This window comes from Eleginops maclovinus, chromosome 7 (assembly GCF_036324505.1).
Source record: "Eleginops maclovinus isolate JMC-PN-2008 ecotype Puerto Natales chromosome 7, JC_Emac_rtc_rv5, whole genome shotgun sequence".
NCBI classification, from domain to species: Eukaryota; Metazoa; Chordata; class Actinopteri; order Perciformes; family Eleginopidae; genus Eleginops; species Eleginops maclovinus.
The window spans coordinates 5,100,521-5,120,696 of NC_086355.1; the positions used below are offsets into that span (position 1 = coordinate 5,100,521).

The 20,176-nt window shown below is 40.9% G+C and overlaps 2 protein-coding genes across 2 annotated transcripts; both read right to left on the minus strand.

Annotated features, from left to right (window-relative positions):
* Window positions 1–4,369: 4,369 nt before the first annotated feature.
* Window positions 4,370–12,582, minus strand: trim45 (tripartite motif containing 45). Its single transcript, XM_063888098.1, has 8 exons — window positions 12,080–12,582; window positions 11,012–11,300; window positions 10,609–10,754; window positions 9,963–10,279; window positions 6,674–6,803; window positions 5,663–5,777; window positions 5,156–5,282; window positions 4,370–4,704 (listed from the first exon to the last, which is right to left on the minus strand). Exons 1-8 carry the CDS (start codon window positions 12,553–12,555, stop codon window positions 4,550–4,552), a joined length of 1,755 nt encoding a protein of 584 aa, XP_063744168.1. The 5' UTR covers window positions 12,556–12,582; the 3' UTR covers window positions 4,370–4,549.
* Window positions 12,583–13,968: 1,386 nt separating this feature from the next.
* On the minus strand, window positions 13,969–20,021 carry vtcn1 (V-set domain containing T cell activation inhibitor 1). Its single transcript, XM_063887988.1, has 5 exons — window positions 18,267–20,021; window positions 17,552–17,616; window positions 16,435–16,794; window positions 14,912–15,163; window positions 13,969–14,536 (listed from the first exon to the last, which is right to left on the minus strand). The coding sequence occupies exons 1-5, from the start codon at window positions 18,296–18,298 to the stop codon at window positions 14,424–14,426; spliced, it is 822 nt and encodes a 273-aa protein (XP_063744058.1). The 5' UTR covers window positions 18,299–20,021; the 3' UTR covers window positions 13,969–14,423.
* Between the last annotated feature and the right edge of the window lie 155 nt (window positions 20,022–20,176).

Sequence of the window (20,176 nt, forward strand, 5' to 3'; positions counted from 1 at the left end):
GAATGATTTGTAAGAATAAGCACGGAAAGATTAACGTCACAGAAAGAGGGACAAGGTTGTTATATAAAGCAGTAGCTCTCTGCTGCCACCTGGTGCCCAGAACAGGGGTTGTCCCACTCAATGATCTCTAAAATATGTTGAAATATGCACTGAATAATTTAATATTATAGGATCATTCCTCCAGGAGTGATTATTTTCACATGAATTAAAGAAAATTACCTAAAATCCTGATGTTGTAATGCTTACATTGAGTAAATGATCCACATATTTAGGTTCTCAGCACTTTCTATGTCTCAACAGGTTTAAAAAGAAAACAAATCAGATTTTTGTTTGTTTGTGAGGCTTCTTTTTATTTCAGAAGGGCACAAACCCACATGATCAAAAGTAAGCTGCTACTGCAGGTCCATCAAAGAATAGGGCAAGGTAGGGAAACTGAGAAATAAGACTTTATTTTGCTTGAACAGGCTAAGCAGACAAATAACCTAATGAATGTACAGTCAGTGTGAAATGGTTCAAAAAATGAACAGCAGCATGTTGATTCTTACATCTTGGATTCTCAAATCAAAAAGATTTGTCTTCATGTCTCCTCAAATATTTGCATAGGTCTAACATACCACTCATCTTTACAACAACAATAAAAAAACCTAAAAAGTATTTGTGGCGTAGTTGACGTGAACGAGAAGTGACATTGTCACTGTGACATCCCCCACTGGAAGCCTGGAGTTAGTCATTTTGGCTGTCAGCATCTTGGTTTTTTTTTTTTGCAACCAGAAGTGAAACTAGACAGTAGGGCAAAAGTACAAGTGTACAGTACACTGAACTTCTGTAGAAATGAAAACCAACCATGAAACTGTCAATGATGTAATACAAAAACTTGGTGATCACATTTCCTGCTTTATCACCTATGTTACTCTGAATTAATCCATACTTTGAATAACCAACATCATGCTATGTTGAAGATGACTTGAAGCAAGCAATTAAGACCATAAACGTCATTTTACAATGTTTACTTTAGTTGTAAATTAAGTGTGGGTAATTTTCTTATGGGCTTCCTTCCATACAGTCCGACTTCTTTTTGCAGCCAGTGGTGTTGCCCCCTGCTGGCTGTCGGAGAGATTGCAGCTTTAAGGCACTCTTGTAATGGCTTCAGTTTATATTTGCTGTCACACACACAAAAGAGTCATCTTAAAATACAGAAAATAGTGTCTCATTTGAAGTTTCAGGTGTCTGGTTTTAAGTCAGTGCTATTAAAAGGAACAACTTGGTATTCATAGAGGAAGCCGACTGCTCCTTCTATTTCAGTGTTTCCCAGAGAAAGCACTCCTCAACAAAAAGCATAGCATGGTTAGGTTGCAAAACTGAAGGGAAAACACAATATGCAAAGCGTTCACATGCACAAACCAAAAGCCAAGTGAGGTTGTTTACAAGACAATATATGTTTCACATTACGACCAATCTTCTTAATTTAAAAGGCACAGTGTACTCCAGCTCAGTGCTTCAGACTTGATTGTGGTCATTTTAAACTTCCTGTTGAAAATATAACAATGAAAACTGACGCTACATGCATCAACTCATCAATAGAGTTTATACAACAGCTTTGTATTTACTAAGTATTGATTGTCTTGGTATCTTTTAACCAAATGTACTTTAGTTTCTTGATATTAAATAATGTTATAATAGGTAAAGTAGCTAATGTGCCCCAAAAAGTACCTGTTGCTAATATTACTATTTAAAAACAATAATTACAGTGAAAATGAATTACCTGAAGTGAGCTTTATATACGATTGAATATTAATAATATTACAGAGATCTATAGGTATCAGGAAGACGTATAGATTACCAAGATTGTTCCCGTAACAACTACATTAGTTGTGTGAGTACACCAAACAAAAAGTATCATGACACAACAAGCCAAAACAACGGAAATATTTCCCAATTTGAGATCAATACAGTCGGCATCGTTGAGGATAAACTCTGTAATGGTGACACCGTTTGAAAATGACCTTAGAAATTCAATACTGCTTGATTTTAAGGCACTTTATTCCTAAATATATTTTACTCGACTAACTACATTTAAATTGGTTTAACATTGAATATATATAATGTTTAAACTGGAAGATTTGAATGTTGAAGCAGCTCTATGTATTTTTAGGTCACAGGCAGGCAGCGCTCAGACACTTAAGGCACTTTACAACATCAGCTGTTCAGTTGAATGAACTCCGGACAGTTTCCAGAGAATCAGGTCAACACATTTTCCAGAGTTTCCCTTTCACACATGAATCACACAACAGGAGATTGTCAGTATTAGCAGCACTTGTGAAAATACTCAGACAAGGCTGTACTTGAGGCGGACTACACCACCGTCCCGTGGTTTGTAATTTAGTAGAATAATGGAGACGATGATTTTTTCGTAGGCACTTACGGACAGAAGTTCTCCAATCCTGTTGTCTTTCAAGATCTTTCTGATGCTGTTTTCGTAGAAATTACCCTTCTTTTTCTTCTGTGTTTTTGCAACAGTTTTATCCCAACGTCATAAACACATACATTTGCAAGCTGTGAATTCACCGGTCAATGAGCAGCTCCATTCACAATTGATGTTTTATAGTCTTTGTACCAGGGATCTTGCAGGTTAAAGTCAGTCCAATGTCCAGTCTGGTGTTCAGATCTCACACACAGCTCCTCCAGGTAATGTCAGGTTTAGGTTCAGTGTGTGTGAAAGGGGCTTTAAATCCAGAGCCCACACTACTGATATAGTCCTCTAATGGTGGGCTAAACCAATGTGTGCTTTCAGACACATACAGTGGGGCAAAAAAGTATTTAGTCAGCCACCAATTGTGCAAGTTCTCCCATTTAAAAAGATGAGAGATGCCTGTAATTTTTATCATAGGTATACCTCAACTATGAGAGACAGAATGAGAAAAAAAAATCCAGGAAATCACATTGTAGGATTTTTAATGAATTAATTGGTAAATTCCTCGGTAAAATAAGTATTTGGTCACCTACAAACAAACAAGATTTCTGGCTCTCACAGACCTGTAACTTCTTCTTTAAGAGGCTCCTCTGTCCTCCACTCGTTACCTGTATTAATGGCACCTTTTTGAACTCGTTATCAGTATAAAAGACACCTGTCCACAACCTCAAACAGTCATACTCCAAACTCCACTATGGCCAATTCCAAAGAGCTGTCAAAGGACACCAGAGACAAAATTGTAGACCTGCACCAGGCTGGGAAAACTGAATCTGCAATAGGTAAACAGCTTGGTGTGAAGAAATCACCTGTGGGAGCAATTATTAGAAAATGGAAGACATACAAGACCACTGCTAATCTCCCTCAATCTGGGGCTCCACGCAAGATCTCACCCCGTGGGGTCAAAATGATCACAAGAACGGTGAGCAAAAATCCCAGAACCACACGGGGGGACCTAGTGAATGACCTGCAGAGAGCTGGGACCAAAGTAACAGAGGCTACCATCAGTAACACACTACGCCGCCAGGGACCTAAATCCTGCAGTTCCAGACGTGTCCCCCTGCTTAAGCCAGTACATGTCCAGGCCCATCTGAAGTTTGCTAGAGGGCATTTGGATGATCCAGAAGAGGATTGGGAGAATGTCATATGGTCAGATGAAACCAAAATAGAACTTTTTGGTAAAAACTCAACTTGTTGCGTTTGGAGGAGAAAGAATGCAGAGTTGCATCCAAAGAACACCATACCTACTGTGAAGCATGGGGGTGGAAACATCATGCTTTGGGGCTGTTTTTCTGCAAAGGGACCAGGATGACTGATCCGTGTAAAGGAAAGAATGAATGGGGCCATGTATCGTGAGATTTTGAGTGAAAACCTCCTTCCATCAGCAAGGGCACTGAAGATGAAGCGTGGCTGGGTCTTTCAGCATGACAATGATCCCAAACACACCGCCAGGGCAACGAAGGAGTGGCTTCCTAAGAAGCATTTCAAGGTCCTGGAGTGGCCTAGCCAATCTCCAGATCTCAACCCCATAGAAAATCTTTGGAGGGAGTTGAAAGTCCGTGTTGCCCAGCGACAGCCCCAAAACATCACTGCTTTAGAGGAGATCTGCATGGAGGAATGGGCCAAAATACCAGCAACAGTGTGTGGAAACATTGTGAAGACTTACAGAAAACGTTTGACCTCTGTCATTGCCAACAAAGGGTATATAACAAAGTATTGAGATGAACTTTTGTTATTGACCAAATACTTATTTTCCACAATAATTTGAAAATAAATTCTTTAAAAATCCTACAATGTGATTTCCTGGATTTTTTTTTCTCATTCTGTCTCTCATAGTTGAGGTATACCTATGATGAAAATTACAGGCCTCTCTCATCTTTTTAAATGGGAGAACTTGCACAATTGGTGGCTGACTAAATACTTTTTTGCCCCACTGTATGTTGATGTCGTGCTTCAGCCACCCTGTCTTTAAAGCTTCATAACATTTACACCAACAAGCTACGTCGTGCTCCCCCACTGCTCTAACCTTTTTGTTGCTGCGATCCTTTGTTACGGAGCATCATCTGCACAGGTCTCGTCTCCTCAGAGCTCCACGGTGCGCAGGTGTCCGCGGGGGGAAACCGCAGCCATGACGCTCTGAGGCAAACACTCCGACCGCTCCACGGTGCTGCTGCAACAAGACCAGTGAGGCTTCCCGGGGTGTCCTTTATGACCGTGACCGCAGCCTTTAAATCCTCCTGCAGACACACAGGCGTAGACAGACATGAGATCAAGGGTTTGTATGTATGCAGTAAGAAAGTGAACAGACTAGAGTTTAACGCATACAAACACACACAGAACGTTGATAATCTTGTTGGAAGTACAGCTCATATTTATTGTAGTTCTACTCTACATGTTAACACATCTATATGGCTTCCTGTCTAGTGAACAGTGCATAGGAACACTGTGTGATTGTATCTTATGCATCTCTGTTATTGAAGCACACTGAGTGAAATAATCAGATTATTCCTTATTTTTTTAAAACAATTTCCCTACAAAACAAGTTATTCTGCTCCAAAACAACAGATGGAAGTAATACATTGTTCTCTTTCCATGCCCTACTCTAGAACAATGTGCATGTTTGAGTTTGCTTTTAGAGAAAACTGTCTTTCTGAGCAGATATTTCCCGGGGAGATCTCCTCTGTGTACCTGGCATGGTTCCTGCACAGCCACAGAGAGCCTCTTTGGAGCCTCCACTGGAGCAGAACGAGCAGCAGTGAAAGGTCCCGACGTGACGCCTGAACTTCCTCTTCACATTCAGGGGGAAAGGAGAGCCCTGCAGGGGGGAGACAGGAGAGAGTCAGGGAGTCTCTGTCCGGTTCAAGTGACAACAACTCAAACTGTCTTCCACCGATCAAGCACCGCAGTAGGGAAATGTAACATCAGAGGAACCGGTTGAATTATGTTTTGTCTGAAGATAATTGTGTCCAGGCTGATTAGATTTGTGAGGACGACGTTAAAAGCCCTGAAGCGGTACGCTGTGAGCTGCTGAGCCTCACTTCATATTCAAATATTCAAACCATGCCCTCTTCAGCTGCAACACATCATTAATAACCCTTTATATAGTTGTAGTTGTGTGAAAGGGAATTGATTTGAAACATTGTTGGTTATTGGTTTATATTTTGTTATGACAAACTCCTGGAGTCGGTTTGGTACCTTGACATGTTGAGCTTTGACACACACCCACACCGAGTAGGCTCCTGTCTCTTCAGGTGTGTATGAAACACCGTAGGATCCGTCGCTGTTGTCAACCACCGTGCTCTCCAGTGTGCTGAAGGAAAGGAAAACATACCATCCTGTAATTCTACACAATTTCATTAAGAAAATGAAACTGATTTTTGATATTAAGAGCTCTGATTCTTGCTTTTTATCCCCTTTCATCAAGTCAAATCTGAGATCTGATTCTGAATCAGCTGATTCTTAGCTCAAAGGAGATTCGTGTAACAATGCTTAGACAAATTCTTCTCCGACATTCAACCAGTCACCAATACATCAATTAATATATATCAATATCCTATTTGCACAACAATTCATACATTCCAGGTTAAATGATTTGCATTGCATTAAACCGTTGCCACTGTCTCCAAAGTTGTTGATTATTTTTACTCCTAGAAATAAGTAGCCTGTGATGAAACTGAGATGAAACCAAGTGTGAGTGTGTGGTTATTAAGTAACAGTCTGCCGCTGGTTGCGTTCGATTTTTATAAAAGGTAATTGCAACACATGTGGTGTGAGTAATTATGGTTTAATGATGCACGTCACTCATGTTACACTCTGTAGACGGAGCACATGGCTGAGTTAATAAACTAAAAGGGAAGGCAGTCATGCATGCAAGCTGTTGTGGATAACTGATGAGGGTAATAACCAGATATTCATCAGACATGAGTCAACCAGGCGTTCCCATTGATGGAATTAAACAGCTTTTTCTGTGGTTGATGAATGTTTAATTAAAGTGAAACATGATAAAACGTGTTGTGTGTTTTTGGAGAGGCTGAAAGGGTGAGATACAAAATAGTGCAGTACACAGGTGGGGGGTGTTCTGTTGACCTGTTCTGAGCAGCTGGACTGTCAAACCTCACTGTGTTGCATGAAAATACCACCAGCACAAATTGAGTGTAAGACAAGGCTAAAATGTTGCCGCAGCAGGTCAGACTCTCAGACTCTCACCAGTGTTTTTTCTCCTTGTGAACGATGCTGACCAGGACATGCTCTCCTCCTCGAGCCAGCTGCTCCCCCGCCGAGTCTCTGCACACCAGAGTGAAGAGTCCCTGTTCCCCCTCAGTGCCCCTCTGCAGGCCTAAGACCAGGGGTTAAGGTCAGAGGTCATGCACATGTTGTAAACACAAGAGGTTGAAGGACAGATGAACACAAACACTCCTACCAAGGGTTTAAAGGGGCCCTATATGCTTTTTGGGGGTTCTTCCATTCCTCTAGTTTGTTATATAGGTTTGTTTTGCATGTTAACAGTCTGCAAAGTCTACAGACTACAGTGACAAAAAAAACGCCCTCTAACCCAAGACCCAACAAGCTTCGACTTTCCCCTGAAACATGTGCTGTGTGCAGTGTAAGTGACTCCAGGCCCCGACTCACATCATTATTTAGTGTTTCATTAACTTGTTCCGCTGTGCCCCGGGGACACACTCGCTGAGGATATTTAGTGGCGTTAAAGCAAACATCATTTGTGTTCGTATCGATGATTTATGTTGCTTTGCATTTTCTTGTCTGACTCTATTAGCCGCAGGATAACTAACGATGCTGTACTTTGTATTCAGGTTATTATTCAGAGTTTTACAGGAGCGTCTGTTGAGAGGCTGTTGGGATTGCTGCTGCTGCTGCTTATGAAGCTACTAATTAAGTTTCTCCTCCGTCTACTTCTATAGAAATACTCATGTTAAGTTCCTCTCCCACATATATTCAAATATGAACCTGAAAATGAGCAGAATAAGGCCCCGTAAAGAACTCTGAATCTATGGCTGCAAATACATAAATCCATCCCTATAAAAGGAGGATGTTCCTACTACTATGGCTCAAATATAGGATTGTTGGCAGTAATTACAACCACTGCCTCTTGCGACGACTACAATTACTGTCATTTGGACCAGTGGCCCATTACTACTATCACTGCTGCTGCTAATGGGCGGGAATTATCAGTGAATTGATGCGTGTTCCCTTGCTAAGCCGAGTACCCAGCAGCTGTCGTCGCAGCTGTTCTGGCCGACGTTTCACCTGTGCTGCGGTCCAAATCTACCTCTTTCAGTCCTATTATCAAACAGAGGGGATAATCCCCCGTGGGCCTCAGACACAGAAATCTGGCCTTTATCTGCCCTGCTTAAATAAAAGCACATATTGTGTCGGGTAAAAATTAACTTGCGAGGTACAAACAACTTCAAGCTGGCTTACCTGACTTGATACTGTGGATTTATACAGCACAATGCTACAATAAAAAAATGTAGATATGAAAAGGAAGTGTGGATAAATTCAAAGTTTTCCTCTTGTAAAAGTGCTTTATAAAGGCCACACACACACACACACACACACACACACACACACACACACACACACACACACACACACACACACACACACACACACACACACACACACACACACACACACACACACACACACACACACACACACACACACACACACACACACACACACACACACACACACACACACACACACACACACACACACACACACACACACACACACACACACACACACACACACACACACACACACACACACACACACGACACAATACAGGGACTGACACTTTGACAGCCAGAGGACTCGGCGTGAAAATCCTTATTTGCTGAGGTTTCTATCTCCTACACAGGTAAACACGACTTAAAGTGTGTGTGTGTGTGTGTGTGTGTGTGTGTGTGTGTGTGTGTGTGTGTGTGTTCTGTAGAATGACTACAGAGGATGACTCTAGTATCACCCATAGCACGTGACAATATAACAATACTTTTTTGGGCTCTTGTGAGTTTTTTCTCACTGCTGCAAAACTAATTATCAACTCATCTGTGAATTATCATTCTGTCCTAACGATCAAGTTTAGTCTAAATATGCTTTTATACAAAGTGCAGATGCGTAAAAAGAGTAATGCAGTAAATTCCTACTATGAAACAGCCAGAACTAGCAGTAATCTCATCATTTACCTTGAAGAATGATATAAAAGATAAATCCATGATTAAAATTGTTGTCTACTATCTGACAAAGCATCTCAGCACTCCATTATGTTATTGTGTCCTATGTTTTTATATCTCTAATGCACACTCTAAATTAGTTTTGTAATATAAATGAAATGTGTAACAATTATTACATTTTCCACTTTAGTTTTTCTTTATAATTCCTGTTTTATAATTTATTCATTTGCAGTATATAACACGAGTGGCAGCATAAATACTTATTATCCGTCTTCTCACGCTGGTCCTGTCACCAACTGGGGTGTGTGTGTGTGTGTGTGTGTGTGTCTGTGTGTTCTTCTTTTATGAAACCCTAGAGGATGACCTTGTCTTTTGTTTTAAAAAAAGGTCATTCTTGCCACTGGAAAATGTCCCGTGTCCACTAGAAATAGTACTTTTGTTCCTTGATCCCTTTCTTTTTCTCAGTGTGTGTGTGTGTGTGTGTGTGTGTGTGTTTGTGTGTAAACATCATCAGTGCTTTCAGGCTTGTTGAGTCACCTCTACATTCTTCAGTCTCAAAGGAATCCTTTGAGCTAAAGCACCCAGGAAGGCAACAACAGTCTTTAACTTCTACCAGGAACTCAGTCTACACCGACTCCCTCCCTCCCCCACATCCTCTCTGATCCCCTCCACATCCCCACCAGTCTGCCTGCAAGTACTCCCACTGGGTGTCTCCCACTAGAAATAGTTTGGGCATTCTTTCCTTCTGGCTAAACGGCCCCTGAGGAAAAGAAATATCTAACAGAATGAATGCTCTGAATAACAAATGCATCTACAGAGTTTTAAAACAAATCAAAATGAGGATACATGCTTTTAAAAACGTGGACCCGTAAAGACCAAGAAACTGAATGGATCAGACATTTTAAGGATTAGTCTGGTGATATTATTTATTTTTCTCATGGTCAAGTTATCACTAAATCAACCTTCCTCGCAGCCTGTAGATCCCAGCCTAAAGCCAAACGCATCCGACCGAGGATGTAGATCAAATACAATAAAAAAAGAGTGAAATAGATTTCATATTCACTTTAATTAAAACCTATACAAGTATTTATTTTAACGTTGCCGTCATGTACATTTTTCTGCTGTTCAATTTCAGTTGGTTTTTTTAATGTGGAAAACCAATAAAGACAATCGTATCAAAAATATAATAATGAAACACGTATCCCATGTGGTGTACAAAGATGAAAATCAGCTAAGAACAAATGGAGGAAAAACAGAGCCCCATCATCCTGACTTAAAACAGAAGATATTTGCATTACCTTCCCCCTCAATGGTGCACTTGCTGAGGTCCACCGTCTTGGTGTTGATCACCCCGACCACCGGGTAGCCCTCCACCTCCCCGGCCGGCTCCCGGGACATGAAGCTGATGCCGCTGTAGTCATCGGGGGCGACGGATGCTGGCGGGGGGTCGAAGCTGCTCTCCGCCAGGCTGGTCAATCTCCTCAGAGTCACCCCTTTAGCGCTGAGGATCTCAGCGTCTGATCCACAGCTCAGCAATCTCTCCGCAAACTCCACACTGCCACCGACGTCCAACAGAGCCTGCTGCAGCTGCGCCTTCTGCAGGTGGAGCTGGTTCCTGTTGGGCAAAGACTCTGTGAATATATTAAAGTCATATATGCAGTACATTTTTCTGAAATTTCTTGAAATGTTCTAACAACCTTCTTGCACAAACTTCTTCTCACAATGGCATAACTTTCCAAAAACAATGAAGATATAAAGTTAATATTTTCACATTAGAAATGAAATGAAATGTTGTCATTCCCTCTATCTGCAGATTTAGACCCTGCAATCAGATTGAAATCAAGATTTCTTGAGACTCTTAGTGCAGGAAAAGTTATCCCCCATTCACCTGCCATTATATTATTTATAATAAAACTTGGTGAAATCCAATGTGTTTTGTCTTACCTGCGTTGGACACGGATCTCCTCCAGGCGGTGCAGCAGAGAGAGGCAGTGAGCCTCCACAGCGCTGGCGTAAGCTCGAGCAAACACCCTCACCTTGTTAGCTGTTGCATCGACCCGTTCCTGCAAAGCCTCCTGGGAAACTTCCACCTGTAGCACAGTAGGAAGAATGTCTTATTTGCTGTTTGTCTTGTGTTGTTGCGTGCCAATTTGTTAAAGCACTTTGAGCTACATCCTGCAGAGGTATACAAACACAGCGTTATTATTGAAAACGGATCCTTACTTGACAGAACTTAGAGGAGCACAGAGAGTGATTCAGATAAAATCCTGTTTAAGTGTGTTTTTTATAAAATTCTAAACGTTAACTCTTGAGCCTAGAGACAAGAGGTCAGTGCACTCTGTCGCACCTTCTGCAGGGAGTCCTTCAGGCGCTCCATGCGAGGTCGCAGGCGCACAGTGACCAGCTCTCGGATGCTGTCTCCATGGCGATCGATCACATTTTGAGTGGGGCAGCAGCGGTGGTCTCGGTGCAGTGTGGCGGCACACTCCAGACAGACGGGAAGGTCGCAGGGCTGACAGAAGAGACGCAGCTCCTGACCCGGGTGCAGGCAGCAGAGGACGGGGCGGCACAGAGCACCGTGAGACTTCAGATCCTGCAGACTCTGAACGGAGTGAGACGCCGTCCGCTTCTGACGCCTGCAGACAGCAGAATGAGAGCAGAAGCAAACATGTCTGTATGTCAGAGAAAAGGTCAAGTTCAACCTCAGATGTGGCAGTAAATACAGCTGTTAGGCCTTCTTCCCCTAAACCTTCCTTTATAGCAAAAGGGTATAACAACAATTGTCCAACTCAAACAATAAATGCAACTAAAGCAAAGATGGATTGGTGGCAGAAGTATGCAGATTGCTTTATTAAGTACATACTGTATACATTAATGTCAACTTCATTATAACTAAAAGTCAACATTCAAAAAGCTCACTTAAGGAAAAGTAAAGACGCATTGTCAGCTAAACTTTAGGTATCAAAAGATTAAAAACTCATTTAGAAAATGGCATCCATATGTTTAGGTTATTATTGGATTAGATTGTAAATATTGAGACCACAAGTATCATTTTACTGTTCTGTTACACAAACTACAAAAGCTTTAAGTTGTTTGTAAACTGTTTAAACTTTAGAGCTGCACAATGCTTACGTTTAAGACAGTACTTATTTCATACAAAATCTTAATCTAAAAGTTATTATTTCCCAAGAAAATGTAGGGGAGTAGGAGTATACATTTGCATTAAATGGAAATATAGTCAAGTTAAGTAGTTACGAGTGAAAAATCTACTTCGTTACTTTTAACCACTGCCAAGAAGAAGTTTAGACTACAGATGCTCAACTAAGACCTCGATTACAGTGCATGAAATAGTTTTAAAAAATAGTAACTTAACATGCTAAATAAAAGAGTACATGTAGTGGTGTAATACTCCTACCTGTGCGCCTGGCAGCAGAACTCGCACAGGTTGACGCAGCAGACTTCGCAGCGGCTCTCCGCGCCTCCTTCGCCGCACAGATCGCACCCCAGCGGGCCGTCCGCCACCAGGATTTCCAGGAACACTTCGTCCAGAGCCAAATGGTCGGTGCTCAGCCCGGCCGGTCCCGACGGAGGGAGATCCACCTCGGAGTCGCAGTCAGGGCAAAGAACCGTGACAGTGACGGCGGCTTGCTCCTGCCGCTCCGCCGCGTCGCCTTCGGGATTTTCCACGCTGCGCGAAGAAACCGAGAACGGTTCCAACTGAGCGATACAGTCCGAGCAGAAGGTGTGCAGACACGGGAGGATTTTAGGGTCCCGGTACAAGCGTTTACACACGTTACAAACCGCGTTAGGGTTCACCAGGACTCCGCTTTGTGCATGCTCCGAGTGTAATGTTTGCTGCTCCGGGTTTTCTGTCTGCTCGGACTGAGACATTGTGTGTTTCTGGTGAGTAGTGGATCAGCAAACACCACAGAGACACACCGAGTTACACAAACCTGTCAGGACCGTAAACACACTTCTGATAGAACTTCAGTCTGCATAACGAATGAAACTAACACTACCAGTTCTCTACACTGGGATAACAAACATGGTTTAATGGTTCCCCTCACTGATTTAAATCCCACCGGAGTCCCACTTTTCTAAGGGAGAAGTTGGCTGCGTTCACGGTACCCTGGGACATTTGACACCTCACTGACTGACCAATAGGAAGCCTCTCACAAACTTTGGGGTGGTCCTAAGACTTTCAGGACATTTCTTTCAGTCTAGGAATCTGGCTGTCCCCATCTACTGGTAGGACAGAGCGATAATTGTTCAATAGGATGTAGATCAGGGGTGTCCAAACTACGGCCCATTGTCCATTTTGAATCGGCCCTCAGCTAATTTAAAAAGTATAATGGAATATGGCCCACACATGAAACTTGTGCTTTCCTTATATTGTACTTATTAAATACATATGTAAACATATATTACACAGTAGTATTCATGAGTAATAAGCCAACTTTTCAAATAAAATCAGTCAATTAAATTTGAAAACCCTTTTCTAACAAATCTTGGTTGATATAAAAAGCCCAATAACTTATTTGTAAAACACATGTGAAATACCACTTCATATTTCCCCTTATTATAAGCAATCTGAGGCGTGTGTTTTAAGGAATGAGCTGCCAACACTATGTAAACCTTTGATTTCTGATACCTGCATTTGATTGATTTTCATAACTTATCAATTAACTTATGAACAATATACCTCAGAGTGACCCAGCCCATCATATGTTTTTGAGGCCCTCGGTGGACAAAGTTTGGACACCCCTGATGTGGTTTAACTTATGTGCAGTTAACCGACTGCTGCTGAAATAAAAAGGTTTTCCAATATGGGATGAATAAATTACTTATCTCATCTAATTGATTCACTTTCATACACACCAGTTTCCTCTGTTAATGTCTGTGGTTACATCTATGAATTGCTACGTTTATGTGTGGGTTGTTTTAAGGCTGCATTATATTCACTAACATCAAAACTTGTCAACAAAAAATCCACTAAAGAATATATATTTAGTTGCATTTATGAATTAACTCATACAAAAGGTATAGATAAATGAAACCCTCTTTATTGTCACATACATGCACACAGCAGAGCGCACACAGTGAAATTGGTCCTCTGCATTTAACCCATCCTAGTACTAGGAGCAGTGGGCAGCATGTTACTTATCTGACAATACACACCCTCTGTATAAGTCTAAGTCCTTATATATCTGTGTATATGTGATGAAATGTTATATATTGTTTTATTTATCTATGCTATTGTTTATATGTTGTAGCTGCAGATAGTAAAAAACAACAACAAACGACTCAAGATCGTAGGAAAGGACATTTTTACTGACAAATAATAATTGCAAAATCAGTTTAAACATCAAATAGATTGGAGAAAAAGTTGATTGAGAAATGTTACTGGAAGAGTTCAATTCTGTTACACAGTAACAACACCCACTGCAATGAAACCAATAAAAAAAACCCATACTATTCAGAAATAAAAGAGTATATGTATTTTGAATTTGCCTAATATCAGACAGAATTGATTACCTGTTACACTGGGGATGGATTCAAAGGTCTAAACACAAGCAAGCTTTGAATTAATACTTTTGTTGAATTCTCTCACTGAATGTAACACGTGCATAATTAAGAGGATTCACATCCATATGTGTGTGTGTGTGTGTGTGTGTGTGTGTGTGTGTGTGTGTGTGTGTGTGTGTGTGTGTGTGTGTGTGTGTGTGTGTGTGTGTGTGTGTGTGTGTGTGTGTGTGTGTTTAGGTGAGATAATACACGTAGAGGACAGTGGTCATAACGTTCAGACAAGTTAAAGCCAATGGGGTTGATGCAGCGCTGTAGACGAAGTAAGTGTTCCTTGAAACATCAGAACCTGCAAGAACATTCAAAAGGATTCAAATAATAATCAATATATATGTAAATGTGTGCAAATGTGTCTTAAATTTCAGTATTCCATCAATTCAGTGTTGGTCTCGCTATAGAGACACAATGATATAAGAAAATGGTCAAAATCAAAGCAGGGGACGAGAAATTCTGACTTCTAGTCCTTAAAAAAGTCAAGAAAAAGGACTTTGAATAGCAGCTCAAATCCTACATTTCTCATAATGCAACATATTAAAGTCATCATTACAAACTCCCACCCTACTAATTGCTTTCAAACTCCAAACTCTCACACCAAGACACTAAATATCTAGCATGTACAGACCTTTTTGTAAAAACATGGCATGAGGTGATACTGTCAGATTACCTGTAGCAGTCGCAGTGGAGACGGCAGTCACCAGGTCGTTCTGGATCCTGCAGGTGTAGGGCTGGCTGACGTTGACCGGCTGCAGCGTGCTGACTAAGCTGAAAATCCCTCCAGAGTTTTCTATGAAGTTTGTGATTCCACTCAGGAACTCCCCGTCATTGTGAGACCAAGTCACGTTGGGTTTAGGGAGCCACCTGCTCGCCTCAGCAGTCAGGATGTCGTTTGAGAATTTAAAGGTGGGGGCTGAAAAGGCTTGGACCAACAAAACAAAAACACAATGTGCATCTTTCAAGGTCAATCATAATGTACAACAAGGTCTGAAATTACCCAAATAAAATAAATCAAGTTTAATAAAAAATGTTACAATACAGTTGGACAAATGATTAGATATGATAGAGAAAGGTAAGGTAAGGTCAGGTCAGGTCAGGTCAGGTCAGGTCAGGTCAGGTCAGGTCAGGTCAGGTCAGGTCAGGTCAGGTCAGGTCAGGTAAGGTAAGGTAAGAAGGTAAGGTATGGTATGGTAAGGTAAGCAGAGATAAGGTAAGGTATGGTAAGGTCAGGTCAGGTCAGGTCAGGTCAGGTCAGGTCAGGTCTCAGGTCAGGTCAGGTCAGGTCAGGTCAGGTCAGGTCAGGTCAGGTAAGGTAAGAAGGTAAGGTATGGTAAGGTAAGGTAAGAAGGTAAGGTAAGGTAAGAAGGTAAGGTATGGTAAGGTAAGCAGAGATAAGGTAAGGTAAGGTAAGGTAAGGTAAGGTAAGGTAAGGTAAGGTAAGGTAAGGTAAGGTAAGGTAAGGTAAGGTAAGGTAAGGTAAGGTAAGGTAAGAAGGTAAGAAGGTAAGGTAAGGTAAGGTAAGGTAAGAAGGTAAGGTATGGTATGGTAAGGTAAGGTAAGGTAAGGTAAAGTAGGTAAGGTAAGGTAAGGTATGGTATGGTAAGGTAAGGTAAGGTAAGGTAAAGTAGGTAAGGTAAGGTAAGGTAAGGTATGGTAAGGTAAGGTAAGGTAAGGTAAAGTAGGTAAGGTAAGGTAAGGTATGGTATGGTAAGGTAAGCAGAGATAAGATAAGGTAAGGTAAGGTAAGGTAAGGTGAGGTAAAGTAGGTAAGGTAAGTTATGGTAAGGTAAGGTAAGCAGAGATAAGATAAGGTAAGGTAAGGTGAGGTAAGGTAAGGTAAGCATATGCAATAATATAAGGTAAGGTAATAAAATAAATTAGGATAAGCATGGATAAGATTCTATAAAATATGGTAAGGTGAAATAAGATGGGCTATTCTTTACTGATCCCAAAGTGGGAAGTTGTTTTGTTACAGGCAAACAAAGCATTGCACATTCAAGGTACTTCATGAAAGGGACATGGAGCAGGATTTGGTTGGAATCCAGAATTGATGGCAAAGCAAGAATCCAGGTATTTTCTGCAGCCCCTCTTTTAAAGTGTGCTGTATCAAAAGTTAGCACAGTGCTTATGTTGTCAGAGAGATGTATTTGAAAAGTAAACACTCATTGAAACTAGAAAGACGAGTCCTTTTACCTCCGGTTCTCAGGTTGACGGAGACCTTCCCGCCTCCCGCAGAGGAGCTGATGCTGCAGGAGTACTCCCCCGCGTCACTGCGACTCACCCCCCTCAGCAGCAGGGAGGCGTTCCCCGAGATCAAAGCATCCGGGAAGAGTTGAGTTCTCCTTTTAAACTGGGCGTTCTGGTCACTGAGTTTTGGAGCTCCGTTCTCATACTGGTACACAAGTCCCGTCAGCCCCGTCTTCTGCCAGGTCACCGACACACCTTTCAGCCGGGTGTCCTGACTGTCTGTGTTCAGATAGCAGCTGAGCAGTACATCCTCCCCGAGGTTAGCGATGGCCATCTTGTTGCTACTAAACACCTCTGTTGACCCCACTGGACCAGGCACAGACACATTATAGAGAATATACGGATTATTACCTTATTTATATTCTAGGTTTATGGTACAAATCTAAGGTTTTTAAAGGACTTCTTAAAGATTAGCTCAGTCTTTCAAATCCATCATTAAACAATATGCACCCAGAAGCTCATTTATTGATCACTATGACAGGTTATTTCTTCTGTCCAAACTGGCTGACAATTGCTCTGTAAAATGAATGAACAAATCAGGAAAAGGACAACCTCAAAAAGTATAATATAGCCCCTTAAAAAAGCAGTGCAGCCATAGTTAAAGGAAGGGATTTAAATGTGTTTTATTGTGACTTTAACGTGGAAAAAGCTCTATTTAAAACATGAGCCTTAGGAGTCATAGATACTGTATATCACACAATTTGGTGCAATTTCTTATTAGTAAATATCTGAGATATTAAAACCTCTTCTTTATTCAATAATTATTAACATCGTTATTCATCTTTTGCAGGGGATGTAAAAATACCCTTCAACTGGAAGTGAAAATGTTACCCAATCCATTTTGTGGTCAAATCTTTCTCAGCCATGTCTACATTGAATACGAAAGAGGAATTGATCGCCCATGAGCAAAAGTTCCCATGGGTTTCTTAGTCAATGAGGTTTTAGATACTCAACCATGAATGCACACACACATAGTGTTTTGAACATGAACACACCAATGTATCAGGTGTGAGGATAGACAGGTTAATAAATGATAAGAGGATCTCATAATGAACTGTCTAACCTGTCAAGGCCAGGGCTAAGATGAGGATGATGACAGCCGCGAATAAGACGATGAGGGTAACCATGCTGCAAGAGAAACACACACACACACAGGAAAGTGTCAGAAGAGGACGTAATGCCACCTTGAGTTAAAATCAATTTGAACAAAGTGAAGTATGAATACAGCAATCATTTTAAAGAAGTGTTTGATGTTGGTAAAATGCACTTAAAGCATCAACAGAAAACGACTCACCCTGCAGAGAAAATACATATGTATGACGTTGTGACCGAGATGTTACTTTGTTTTCAAATTCACATTTTATTGTTGTAGCTGGTCGAGCAGGAACGATTCTAACTGCTACTCTAAAGTACGCTAGTCTGGGGTCACGAAATACATCTTTTTCCAATCTTTGGCTTTTTCTGAGAAATATTGGATCAATATTTTTGTTAATCTAGAAGGAAATATTTGTTGAGAAATATAATTCATATTAAACAAACAGCTTTTATAGAATAACATTACGATTAGAAGAAAAGGTAAACACTGCAAAAAGTACACAACACTCCACTTTTCAAACTCTGAGTAAATACACTTGACACTGTAACCACCTAAATGTTTCCAGTATTGAATCAACATCAAAAAGTAAAAGTTCATTAATCAAGTAATGTTTTTGAATACCATACATTTAAAGCTACTATATCCTTTCCACAAAGAGCACGTTTGAAACACGAGGCCACACCTGTAAAAGATGATCTGCCCCAGCGAAGCCATGTCTGCTGAAGAAACTTCTCAAGAAGAATTCAAAATGAAATCCTGGTGTTCAGTCAAAGGTCCAGTCCTGCCATTCCTCCTAAATATCCTCCATTCCTGCAATAATAATCCACACAGACCCTTCTGCCACTACTTCCACAGAGTGACAGGTTGCTGTGTATGTGGCCTTCCTCACAGCACCTTAAACACAACACCATGAGTAAATATTACCTTTAAGGCGTGTGCTGTCGTCACCGCAGCTCCTTGATCTTATTAAAACGAAGGTGCATGCTACTATTTACCAAGAAAAGCTACTGTCAATTCAACAGCTTGTGGTTCTTTTTTAATATGTTGTAAAAATGCGTAAACTTTACTGGATGACATGGATTACGTTGTATACTGTAGTATTTGTTGCTGCTGGCTGCCATTGTGTCGAGATAATCAGCATGCGCAATCACAAAAGAATGTAGCCTGGGTTTCATTCAACAATTTACTCAAGGTGGTGTTCATTTCCTCGTATAAAGGGGAAAATGTGTCAGAGACGACTTCCAGCTGGTAGACATTCAAACCACTCAATGAAAGCATCACAAAAATGCAAGTTTAATAGCTTTTTCTACTGAAACGTTCCCACCATATACAGTATTTACCCAATAAACAAGTGAAGAAAACCTCAGTTTTTGTCGGTTCCCTTGAGATGAGAATACTTATTTCATTTCCTATTCCAAAGCAGAACCAATTTAAGATTAGAGAGAAATAAATACAATCAGCACTAAAAAGAGGGAAGGCATACCTCAAATGTTTTGCCAACCATCAAGTCTGCATGTGACAGGTGTTATGAAAAATGCACTCAATGCCATAAAGCGATGAGAAACAAGAAGTGGTATCAATTATAAGACACTTTCAGTCAAGAAGCTAATTCCCCCTAAACAGAGCAGTCACAGAAGCTGACTGTTACATTTAGTGGCACTTTTAATAAACAGGGGCATTCTATTCGAAAATAACCGCTCTCTGACCTCACCCTTTTTGAATTAAACCAAATTTCCCAAACCTTTATTGAGAGAGAGTTCTATATCATCGTTCAATTACCTATAACGATCAACCAATCAGGACACAGGAGACTTCAATGTTGACCCCTATTGGACGGCCATTCAGACACAGAAGACACAGACAACCTTTTCCAGATTAAACACAACAGTTTTCTGATCATCGGAAAACTGACAAACAAGGTTATCCACACTAGTGTTGGTCTTGAATAAAAATAAATGCAAATTAGGTGATTTTCCCCCCAAAAACACATTTATAGGCATCATCATCAGATAATCAGACTAGTCCCGGCCGAATAGGGCTGGGGGCGTGAAGTGTGTGTGTGTGTGTGTGTGTGTGTGTGGTTGTGTGGTTGTGGGGCTAGGGCACTCCCTACTTCACCAGGCGCAACGGTTAGCATGAAGCTAGTCATCACATAACTGCCGATGGCCGATTAAACCAGCATTTTTTGTCATCACCAATAAATCCACGTTTGACCGAGATGTCTCATCTATGTGTTTATTTTGTATTATTTGTCTTTCCTTTTTATTGTTGTTCCATCATTGTGCAGTCACTAGCATCTTATTTTGACATGCCAATCGACTCAACAATCGACCCAATTCCAACTCGCTACAAAACTATTATGTTTGAAGGAATATTTCAGGAATATTTCAGGAATTCTGCAAATATTCTGCTTTCCTTTTGAAAGTCAAATGATAAAGCTGACAACACTGTGCATGCACTTCACAAAATGTTAAACCACTTCTTAAGTGATGTAATTATTACCTTAAGAAAATGTATATGAATAAAGATATTATCACTCGCGTTTTTTGTTTTGTTTGAACATCACTGTAAAATTTGTGGCAATAACCAGCA

Coding starts and splice junctions, on each gene's coding strand:
- trim45 (XM_063888098.1), bottom strand. CDS start 12,555: ATGTCTCAGTCCGAGCAGACAGAAAACCCGGAGCAGCAAACATTACAC. Junction 10,280..10,608: donor GAGATCCGTGTCCAACGCAG/GTAAGACAAAAC, acceptor TTTGCCCAACAG/GAACCAGCTCCACCTGCAGA. Junction 4,705..5,155: donor CTGTGCAGGAACCATGCCAG/GTACACAGAGGA, acceptor GTGTGTCTGCAG/GAGGATTTAAAGGCTGCGGT.
- vtcn1 (XM_063887988.1), bottom strand. CDS start 18,298: ATGGCTTCGCTGGGGCAGATCATCTTTTACAG. Junction 17,617..18,266: donor GGGCAGATCATCTTTTACAG/GTGTGGCCTCGT, acceptor TTTCTCTTGCAG/CATGGTTACCCTCATCGTCT. Junction 15,164..16,434: donor CGTCAACCTGAGAACCGGAG/GTAAAAGGACTC, acceptor TGTTGGTCCAAG/CCTTTTCAGCCCCCACCTTT.